Genomic DNA, 12,192 nt, shown 5'->3' on the forward strand with positions numbered 1-12,192 from the left:
TCACCACTCGTTGCGAATTCCCTACTTTTCGCACTTGTCTCGTAATGTTCTATTTCTTAACTTTTAATGATTATTTATTTAATTTTAATTCACAGTCATCCGTGGGCTCTCCTCTCTGGCTCTCCGTGGCAACGTGCGGCGGTACAGTGGATGTCGAGGTCCTAGTGAGAGGCAAGCAGATATACATCGCCAGGAATATAGGTTAGTTTCTATAGTCTAATTATTAATGAGAATATCCTCAAAGAGTCAATGGGTTCTCCTCTCTAGCTCTCCGAATACAGGCCCCGTAGGCACCATGCCAATCGCTAACACTCCGTACGGAACGAAACGCAACTGCCACTGTCACACTACTATGTCTACTATGGAAGAGTATTAGAGAGACACAAAGCGATTCGATGGCGAAGCGCAAGCGATTGCCATCTTGGCTAGACCACCAGTACCTACGCTATTCTACTCAATATGGCTTACATAGTTTTGTACTATAATATAAAACTGGAAAACCCATCGCTATTCGCAAGTACATATTTTTATTTCTTTTGTAAAACACAAACTACTTCTGCAAATAGCTAAAATTTTAGACACTAATAATTAACTCGTAAGCGTACAGGTAAGCGCAAGGATACCTTGGCTAGGCCGCAGTTTCCATAGTTTCAACACTTTCAACGTTATTTCGCCGCGAGCGCGCAACGAATTCGCTACAATACTGAGAATACTTACTGGGAATTTTTAAACAATACAAGCAAATTAGTTGAAAATTCGTTGCGTGCTAAGAGGCAAGTTATGAATTTATCGCTAAAAGTCTTCCCTTCTTATTTTATTTAAAAGCCTGGCAACCCTTACTTGTGACCGGATTTTCGCAGGCAACCCTATACCATTGTATTTGCAATAAGCTGTAAATGAATCCGAACGGCACCTTTAGCGATCCAAAATGGATATAGGCATGTGTGCTCGCTTAGATATATCTGTGACGCTTAGAGTTTCTGGAGAACGTTCTCCGTTTACTATGGAGAACATTCTCGAGCGAAAACGTTTCCCATACAAAACAGGTAACGTTCTCGAGAACGGCACTGACGTGTGGGAGTGCTGTGAGATGATGGCAGAAACATTAAAGAACGACCGTGTTGTGTAGAATATAAGGTTTATTACGTCGGCCTAAGTCGCACACCTCGTAACTCCATTTCAAGGAAATTAGTAATTGCTACCTTGGACAACAATACTTATAGTCGCAAACCTCGTAACTCCCCCGGAGGAGTTACCAGGTTTGCGACTTAGGCCGACGTAAATAAACCTTGTATTCTACACAACACGGTCGTTCTTTAATGTTCCTGCCATCATCTAAAATTATTTTAGTTACATCACACATTATCTTGATGTATACAATATTGGTTTCTAATCATCTAAAATACGCGTGTAGTTTCCCGGCTTTTTCTCTGTCTGTCAATATGACAGCTTAGTGTCGCCTTGGTCATTTTGTAAAGATGGCTTCACACGAATTAGGTGGTCGCCACAGACCCTACAGTCAGTCAATCACAAAGGATCGGGGCTAACTTTGTTTGCCCGTATACAATCAAAGGGTTCCGTAGTTTAGCCTAGTTCGCTTTGTACAATTAGATGGACATTTCTAATTCTATCTGGACAGAGCCAAACCCACTTCAATCAAACGCAAGTCTTGGATGTCTAGATGTTCTATAAGTAGGTACATATATAATATTAGTAATAAAAATGAGATTAAGTTAGGTATTCTGGTTTTTAGTTACAGAGGTGCTTACAGGTTGGCCCAAAAACACGTTAAAATTTATTTGCACTTAGGGCCACTTGCACCATTCACTAACCTGGGGTTAACCGGTTAAACCTGGAGTTACCATGGTCACAGAATAAATAACAGTACTAGGTACAGAAAACTCACTCTCTAACAAAACGCGTCTGTTACGATCAGGACAGATATGGCCGCTAGGTGGCGACAGCGTGGCGTGTGGCTAGCCACCAAAATTGGTGTGGAACGAATGTACTTTTAGCCACCTGTAGCAAAGCGACGAAATCGCGGAGTGAGCCACGCCTGCTATGGTTACTAGTACAATTAAGGGTTTAACCGCTTAACATCGTGTTAGTGCGTTGGTGCAAGTGACAGTTACATATATAGAATTGATAATTTGAACAAATACAATTAGGGTTTGTGTATCACAAGCTAAAGGAGATTTTTAGTTAAGTAAATGATTGTAGTTTTAATGTTTTATTACATTTTGTAAAAGACTGAATGACCATCCTGATAAGCACACGTGTGCTAACTCGGGGCACAAATACTAAAGTGATGTTTATTATTCAAGTTTATATAAGTTACATGTATTTATGCATTTGCTTTTTTAAAATCCTCTATTACTGAAAACAGGTTCGATATCATGCATGTCTAATAATATCGAGCCTCTTAAGATAATAAACTTTAATAACAAACATCACTTTAGTGTACGTGCCCCAAGTTAGCACACGTATGCTGATAAGACAATGAAGTTATCTTTGCCACAGATTTCAACCATACTAACTTATTGCTCAGATATTAAATTCGAACACGTACCTACGTAAGGTTTGGCATACGATACGACCAACAACGTTTTGGCTGTGCAAAGTACAAGATGTAGTGCATAATTTTTTTCGTATTTTCTCAGCAACGTTCGTATTTGTCATGCTACTTCAATCAACCTCAGTATTTTTTGTACCATGAGTGATTGAAATAGCAAGACACTTCGTACGTTTCCGTGAAAATACGAAGGAAAATAATTATGCACTACAATTTGTGCAAAGCTTTATCCGTGACAAATGTCAGACTGTCAGTCTAGTACTTACCGCGGGGTGAGATTCCAGTCACGGCGGGGTGTAGCGTGTCCGTTCTGTATGATGATCAGACATCGTAAATTTTATAGCATTTTCGGTGCAGCGGAGTGGTGTTAACGGAATTGGTATAAACAATTTCAACCCTAATGATTAATTAGCGTTAATTACGTTAATATTAACCTTAATTTACCATTTCAGTTGGAATTATCTATACCAATTCCGTTAACACCACTTCGCTGCACCAAAAATGCTATAAAATTTACGATGTCTGATGATGATGCTGATGATACCACTGATGATGATGTGAAACGAGACATACTTATAATACTAGTATGTACTAAATTCGTTAACTTGTATTGTACCTATTGTCTACAGAAGTGAGCTTTTTCTAAAATGTATTTGACCCAACTGTATATTTTTTTTACAGATCGTTACCTCAAGTTCTCCGTGGACGGGTCAACATCGATTCAGGACACTAGCGATGAAGGTTCCGTACAGTTCGACTCTAGTTCGGAAGAGGCTAAGATGAGATATATAGTCAGGGTTCTGCCTAGCCGGTGGGACCAAGAGGCTGTTGGGATTGAGGTAAACTCTCTCTCTCTTTCTCTCTCTCTCTCTCTCTCTCTCAGATAATATTGCAGAATAAACTTCGAACCAGGAGACCAGCGATGAAGGTTACGTGCAGTTCGACTCAAGTTCTGAGGAGGCTAAGATGCGATATGTAGTCAGGGTTCTGCCTAGCCGGTGGGACCAAGAGGCTGTTGGGATTGAGGTAAACTCTCTCTCTCTCTCTCTCTCTCTCTCTCTCTCTCTCTCTCTCCCCCAGATAACATTTGCAGAATAAACTTCGAACCAGGAGACCAGCGATGAAGGTTCCGTACAGTTCGACTCTAGTTCGGAAGAGGCTAAGATGAGATATATAGTCAGGGTTCTGCCTAGCCGGTGGGACCAAGAGGCTGTTGGGATTGAGGTAAACTCTCTCTCTCTTTCTCTCTCTCTCTCTCTCTCTCTCTCTCTCTCTCTCTCTCCCCCCCCCCCAGATAACATTTGCAGAATAAACTTCGAACCAGGAGACCAGCGATGAAGGTTACGTGCAGTTCGACTCAAGTTCAGAGGAGGCTAAGATGCGATATGTAGTCAGGGTCTTACCTAGCCGGTGGGACCAAGAGGTTGTTGGGATTGAGGTAAACTTTCTCTTTTCTCTCTCTCTCTAAACCATTGCAGAATAAATAACTTCGAACCAGGAGACCAGCGATGAAGGTTCCGTGCAGTTCGACTCAAGTTCTGAAGAGGCTAAGATGCGATATGTAGTCAGGGTCCTACCAAGCCGGTGGGACCTCCTGGTATTGGGCTATTGGGATTGAGGTAAACTCTCTTTCGCTTTCTCTCTCTCTCTCTCTCTCTCTCTCTCTCTACATCTCGTGATAAAAATAATCAAATTAAAGCAGTTAAAAATGCTCAAATAACCTTTTTCTATTTCTTTTAGCTGACAGCATCTACATCCCGCTGGGGCATCATTGAGCCGGAATTGTCGGACGACAGTGTGACAGTGCGAGAGCTGAGGCCGAAGCGCACCTGCTCGTCCATCGACATCGCCTTCTTGCCAGCTACGCACTACGCCAATGGCGTCATCAGGTATTTATTTAAACTTTATTGCACATCATAAAGACATCAACACATCAATATCCCGCTGGGGCATCATTGAGCCAGAATTGTCGGACGACAGTGCGAGAGCTGAGGCCGAAGCGGGCCTGCTCATCCATCCACATCGCCTTCTTGCCAGCCACGCACTACGCGAATGACGTCATCAGGTATTTGTATATATTTAAACTTAATTGATCATAAAACACATCAATCTCTCCGGGGCACCATAGAACCGGGGTTATCGGACGACAGTGCGACAGCTGAGGCCGAAGCGCCCGGCCTAGCAAGATGACAATCGCTTGCGCTTCGCCATTCAATCGTGTCTCTCTATCACTCTTCCGCATTAGTGTGGCAGTGACAGTTGCGTTTAGTGCGATTTGCATGTTGTCTTCTGGGCCAGCTCGTCCATAAACATCGCATTCTTAGGGACCAGGACCACCTTACTTAAGTAAATTCATCAAATTTGCACTGTTTACAGGTACTGCATAGTTGCTCGAGAGACAAGCAGTGGAGACCTGTACTCTTGCGCATCGAAGCGAGCTTCGAAAACTTGTATCAACCGCGTGCAACGGCCGCCGTAAGTTTTTTTAATGAAAGTGGACACTGCCGCGCTATTTTGCCTGCCCGTACAAACGTGGTCCTCATTTTCCTCTCAGGATATTACATTACATTACATTATTGAGAAACAAAACAATCAACCACAGCTAAGAGCGCTTTATAAGAGCCCCTGGAAAGTAAATTTCATACAATTTTTTAAAAGCCCCTACTTAACACCTAATCATTAAAAAATCGAAAAAATCAAACGAGCGGGCATAGAGTTTGTTTACATCTAAATTAAATTGAAAGGTTTCCGAGCGGTCATCCACTTTCGTCTTAAATACAAAATACATGTATTTGTCAAAAAAGACTATACAATAATAATATACAATCATACTTTATTACAGATCGCGAGTGATAAAGCAGAAAGTGACCGGACTGAAGACTGGAAGAAAATACGCCGTACAAGTGACAGCGTCAAGCAAAGGAATATCTGTGCCATACAAAACTTTGTACATCGACTACGCTTGCGCATAATAAACTTTAGACCATAGATAATTGACCTTTTCGCCGCCATTGACTTGAACACCTTAACCTTTTCGCCGTCATTGACTTGATATAAAGTCATCTTTCGTACCCCACACGCCACGACTTGATATGTCATACGGGTGGTTTCCGTGCAATTTGTGGCTTCGCGTTGATCATACTTTATAGGGACCGTGCGCGTTGGAGGGTCTGCCATCTTGTGGCCTGAATCGGAAACATATGTGCACATGTACATTGCCAAAGGTGGCCAAAGCAAGTGCTACCATCTACCGTTCTCGTCGGTACGTTTCCTTGTGCATAGTAGGTTCTGCCATCTTGTGGGCTAAACGGAAGCATAAATGACACATTTACGCCTCGCGTCAAAAATCTGAAGGCTCCTATGCTGCCCCCTATAGTTCATGCACGGGGCCTATATTTCGTCATTGATGTGGCGGCAAAAAGGTTAACTTAAAATTGAACTTAATTTACAGTAATCCACCCTGTTCTTGGAAAAAATCCTAGAAGATACATAATTTTGAGCATTTTAAGATTTTTTTGCAAATTAAAATTATTGCTCTGTTAGAACTAAACGAGGCTTAAACTTTATAAGATTTTTTATTATGAAATAAGTACAAACCGTTTTTTTTTTCTCCTTAAAATTAATTTGCCTGCCTTTAAGATCTAACCAGGTACCTATGTATGATATGAATATATTATGATATATAATAAAGCATGTAAGAATATACATTTTGATGTAAGTATTTTGTGATTAATTATTAGGTATTGTAAATAATTTCCTGTCTATATTTATTAATGTATAGATCAAGACCATTAATAGAACAACAATCCCTTAATTTTTAAGAAAAACTGTGGCATTTATTTCTGTAGGTAATTTTATTTGAATAATAGCAACTAAATAAGTTCCTAATTATTTTTTTGTAAATAGAGTGTAAAAGACCATTTAAAATATATCCGGTTTTTATATGATTATCTTTCTTTTATTTCTCTTTACTTTTCTTCTATAATTTTAGCTTCACTCATTTAGATAACTTGCAAAGAATTTCAACAATCCAGTAGAAAAGCCAATGCAGCTTAATTTTTCCAGCAAAACATCGTTATCTGCGCGATCGAAAGTCTCTATCTCGATTTTAGGAGATTACAATACATCAACCTGGATACCTCTATCAAGATGTTCCGAAATGCTGTTGACCAAAATCAGAAGATTTGTGTTTACTGAGATATTCGGTCTGAAATCGTGTTGAGCGTCACACAAACAAGGTCGAGCTTATATGGGGCATTATCAATGAAAAGGGACCTTATTGTCGACGGCGTTTACGCCGCGCGCCGCACTGCGTCGTCGTCTGCGTCGCGCGCCATTGTATTTATAGCGGAGCATTGTTAATAATGGCGTAAGCGCCATCGACAATAAGGTCCCTTTTCATTGATAACGTCACATATAATATTTAAAACTTTCGCGTTTTGAACACATATTAACTCACATTTATAGACGGGTCTATCGCGAATTTATTTTATTACCTGTATTTACCGACGTTTCGGGGCAGGTTTCACTGGTCGTGGTGCCAGCTAAATTCGCGATAGACCCGTCTATAAATGTGAGTTAATAAGGTCGAGTTTGCACTGTGATAGAGTTTGATGGAGTATGAGACTTAGTCACATCACTAACCTTAATAATTTGCTTAAATCCTGTGTTTCGGACATGTTGAGTGCTCATCTCTAAGTAGTGTAGCCTAATTATGTTATGTACCTACCTACGGAACGTAGTGTGTGCACACACTACTAGTGTGCACACACAGTAGAATTTCTAACATATAACATATTCAAAGGGGTGTCCACTACCTAGGGTGTCTAGGTCTAGCCTCAGGCGCGCTTGAGCGGAAGTTTAGCAGAGTTTTAACTGAATTTACACTGTTGGATAATTACATTAATATTAGCGTTGCGTTAACGACGAAAATATTTTTTTTCTTGGCTTGATCTTTAGTGATTTACCTATCAGTAAAGTATATACACATTGGGACCATTTTGACAACAACATGTGTTCAGTTATATTAAATGTTTTGTTCAAATATTGTTTTAATCGCTACACCCACTGATTACCAGTTCGCCGGACGATATCAGCCTGTTGTTCGGAACTGGGGGCCTACCGCGAAAACCGAAATCCGCTAATTGTGGGGATCTTTCTCTTTTTCTCCAATGAAGGTTTACATTAGAATGACAGAGGAAAATGCCCGCAATTTGTGAACTTCGATTTTCGCGGTTATAGCCCTGTCACCTTTTGCGTTTAACTGACAGGCTGTTATCGTCCGGCGAACTGGTAATCTGTGGGTCTTTTAAAAGAAACTGAGGCCGTACATTATACCGGGTGTGGCCTGTAATATGAGCAAAAAATTAAACTGTAGGCTTTAGGATTGTGGAGGATGCGGGTTCAAGTCCTGCCGGAAGCGTAAATTTTTCCATTTTTTCCTTTAATATAAAATTTGGAATATCGCTCGCAGACGTATCTGCTTGTTAAAAAATTGATTTAAACTGTAGGCTGTACTCCTCATACTGACCAACATTTGTTCAGCGACTTTTAAAAATAACTTGTGGTTTGATTTTTAATACACTTTAAAGTTTATTCTAAGACGCAATGTATTGCGAATTCTGTTATGTTTAAGGCGTGACAAGCAACGTCAATCACAATGATATGGCGTGGCCATGGCGTCCATTGAAGATAATATTTATTTTGTATGAAAAATATGGAGTCTACATTTTTCATAATTTTTTAAAGACGTTGAACAAAAGTGTCACCGTTTGAGGAGTACAATCTATGTTTTAATTATTTGCTCGTGTTACAGGCCACACCCGGTATATGGATTTACAACAACAGGTTTAATTGATTAAGCCCTCGTGTTAAGGTTAAACCACTATATTAACCCTTTAATCTGTCCCTCTTAACATAGGGTTAGTTGATTAATTCCGTGTTAGTAACGAGACTGAAGGTATCAGGGTTCGATTCCTAATACCATTACGCGGCACGCGGTTCTGGGTCATTACTCGAACATCGAATTAATTTTCCCAGGCGATCACAATTGCTTAGGTACTAGGCAACATATATTATCCTATATTTGTATACATCGGAGCATTGTTAATAATGGCGTAAGCGCCATCGACAATAAGGTCCCTTTTCATAGATAACGTCACATATTTACATTATCTTCATTAGGGATGTCGAGGGCCTTGAATGTTTCTGCGCGAGATTTGTTGCTGCTGCGAGTCACTAGTGCCAGCACCGTCAAAAATAACAGTAATGTTGCATTGTGATACAGAAAAAGGAGATTTTCCACATTGTGATGCAGAAGAGTTAGGACAAAATCAAGAACGTAATATTTTTAGGCATAACAGCCGTAGCTGCAATGGGGTTGGCAACTGTCAAAGGTTTGCATAGATGGCGCCATCATAGCTTGCCCCTTTTTTCTTAAAGGGCTGGCATCCAGGGTATTAAAAAAACAAAAATTTGACACAATTCTAGGGATTGACAGGGCAAGATATGATGGCGCCATCTGCTAAAAACTTCCACCGGCCAACCCCATTGAGATGTATGTATATTCCACCTACAATGTAACCTGATTCTTACATACAATAAAAAACTTGAAACTTGAAACTTGAACTCATTCAATTGTTTACTGTAAGTAAAGGATGACTCACGTTAGACCGGGCCGTGTCCGGGCCGGAGCTTCCGGCGCTTACTTTTCTATGACAGATGACGGTGATCACGTGATGCTTTCCATAGAAAACGAAGCTCCGGAAGCTCTGGCCCGGATACGGCCCGGTCTAACGTGAGTTATCCTTAAGTATGCTTACTATTTAACAAAAAAATACACAGTCCACCCTTGGGTAGGGGATACAGTTTAAGTTATTCGACCTATCACTTTAATATAAACGAAAATATTTTCATCAATACATAATTAACCATCCATCCGTCAACAGATAAAAACATAAATACTCGCACGTGACCATGAAAGCGACCGATAAAAGTGACTCATTCTATCACTTTAATATAAACGAAAATATTTTCATCAATACATAATTAACCATCCATCCGTCAACAGATAAAAACATAAATACTCGCACGTGACCATGAAAGCGACCGATAAAAGTGACTCATTCTATCACTTTAATATAAACGAAAATATTTTCATCAATACATAATTAACCATCCATCCGTCAACAGATAAAAACATAAATACTCGCACGTGACCATGAAAGCGACCGATAAAAGTGACTCATTCTATCACTTTAATATAAACGAAAATATTTTCATCAATACATAATTAACCATCCATCCGTCAACAGATAAAAACATAAATACTCGCACGTGACCGTGAAAGCGACCGATAAAAGTGACTCACATTGCAAAAACGCGCCGCGAAATTCGCCACGTGACAAATCGATGTCATCTTTACCACCTTATAATTATTATGTGTTTATTCTATTTGGCGTATAATTTAAGACTGACTGCATGTTGTCAGTCCATCTCTTTTATCCCCAATCGAAACGAAGGGAATACCCAAAAATTCCAAAAACCTATGCATCGGGAAACCACAATAACAAATGAAGATCTCTAGTTGCTTGAAAGTGAACCTTACCAATGAGCATTTAAAGTCTAAAATGTGGATATGAGTCGACAATGTGAGAACTTTGGCGGATCTTTGAAATTGAACTTAAGTGCTGTACATTTAAAGTTGAAATTAGGAGAACAGCTACTGGTGATAAGTTGTATGTTTGCCAACAAAAACACCGGTCTTTAAAAACAATTCACTGGAAATGATTGTGGTATTTTGGTACCTGTCTATCTAACCTGCCTAGTATCATTGCAGTCACTAACAATACCTATAGTATGAATTATCTCAGATGATTTTTTCGGGTTCGGGTGCTAATCCGTTAACCAAAAGCCTTTGTTTCTTTTAAGAGCGGTCTACAGCACATGCCAAAGCAACCATATCCTTTAAAAAGCAACTATCGTGATAGTATTAAGGTTCAAATTCATGTGACAGCTCATTCAGAGAACAATCAGGGTGGTATTGTTTTTGGAGATAACGAAACGTGTTATCTCCGTTATGGGCTGTTTCATGAATTTGAACCATATAAATAGAATGGTAAGTTTGCTTTTTAAACGGGCTTGTTCCCGTTACTTATGTCGGGGCTATTAGCAGTAAGTAGTGTAACCACTGCATAAAGGAAACAATACCTTTTGTTTAACAGATTAGGGTCCGAGCCCGATAAATTCACCTGAGATAATTCATGACTATACCTTAAAATCTATTATTAAACTGGATTGGGCATGAGTGGTGGGGATAACTGACAGAACGGGATAGTCTTACGTATCTTTCAGTAGGAGTAGCAGAGAAAGCGCTATTATTGTTTGTCCATGTCACAGTCTCACATATTTTTTGTTACCCGCAACCCCTCCCCTCCTAGGTTAGGTGCCTATGCCTACCAGCTGCTGAAGTGTCAAACATCTACCTTTATGTACAGTCGCTATCAGATAGATCTGAGCTGTCGAGGTGCTCAAAAATATATGAACACGCACTCTAACGCCCTGACAATAGAGGCGTGTTCAGATATTTGTGAGCACATTGGCCGCTCCGATATATCTGATGGCGACTGTGGCTCTGTGAGCTGTAGACCTCGCCATAAGCTTAAAAATTTACAAATAAAAAAAATTACTTCGTTTTGCCATTGAATTGACGACATTCTCTAACGCTCGGTCAATTAATAAGGGCTTGTGCATAAATCACGCGAGGTTCGATAGTTCGGTAGGGGTCACGTTGGGGGAGGGGGGGCATAAGGAGACCTCACGTGTATTTTTCTACAGTGAACGAAACTAAGAAAAAATACCTACCACATGAGTAGGTAGATACTTTTTCTCGCTTTCGTTAAACATAAATCTTCGCTCCGCACTTCAAAATAGCGAGTCTATTTTACGAAATTTTGGAGCGCGTGGCCTTGACCGGTCGGATAGAAAAATTTCAAAAAAATACACGTGAGGTTATGTGGGGGAGCGGGGGTAGCCAAAAACCTCACAAAATATCACCAAGGGGGAGGGGGGGTCAAAAAGTAGCCGAAAACACCTCGCGTGATTTGTGCACAACCCCTAAGTACCTATGCATATTTACAAACAGACGTGGCTAGGCGGTTGAGGTTGTCAAAATGATCTAAAGTGTATTCGGATAATTCAGACTACTTCAAACTGTCGGCTAATTCCGAAAATCACCCATAACTCCATCATATTAGAGCTCATTTTTAACCCGACATGAAATTTTAATCTCTTCTAAATTACACGAATACACCTTGCATACGTTCAACTCACGGGCCGATTCTAACTTTAAGATACGTCAATTAATAGATCTAGAAACGATATGGATTAGATATGTCAGTGTCAAATGTGACGTTTCTTCAAACAAATACGTCACTTTTGACACTGACACATCTAATCCATATCGTTTCCAGATCTATTAATTGACGTCTCAAATTAGAATCGGGCCGTCAATGAACTATAAAGTTCCGCTTAGATAATTTTGAACACCTCACCTGCTTAGCATTTTTTGCTGACTATGTCCATGGCAACACGCAACCTCAAAAAGACAGCGCGACGCGCGA

General features: G+C 40.1%; 1 protein-coding gene across 1 annotated transcript in view; it reads left to right on the forward strand.

Moving 5' to 3' along the window:
* Positions 1-5,895, forward strand: part of LOC134797790 (protein NDNF-like) — an 88,237-nt gene extending 82,342 nt beyond the window's left edge. Inside the window, exons 9-13 of the mRNA XM_063770159.1 lie at positions 96-201; positions 3,254-3,411; positions 4,313-4,461; positions 4,949-5,047; positions 5,415-5,895. Of these exons, the coding sequence (XP_063626229.1) occupies positions 96-201; positions 3,254-3,411; positions 4,313-4,461; positions 4,949-5,047; positions 5,415-5,544 (642 nt within the window). The 3' untranslated portion in view covers positions 5,545-5,895. The remainder of the gene's footprint in view (positions 1-95; positions 202-3,253; positions 3,412-4,312; positions 4,462-4,948; positions 5,048-5,414) is intronic.
* Positions 5,896-12,192: the final 6,297 nt, after the last annotated feature.

This window comes from Cydia splendana, chromosome 15, assembly GCF_910591565.1.
Source record: "Cydia splendana chromosome 15, ilCydSple1.2, whole genome shotgun sequence".
NCBI lineage: Eukaryota > Metazoa > Arthropoda > Insecta > Lepidoptera > Tortricidae > Cydia > Cydia splendana.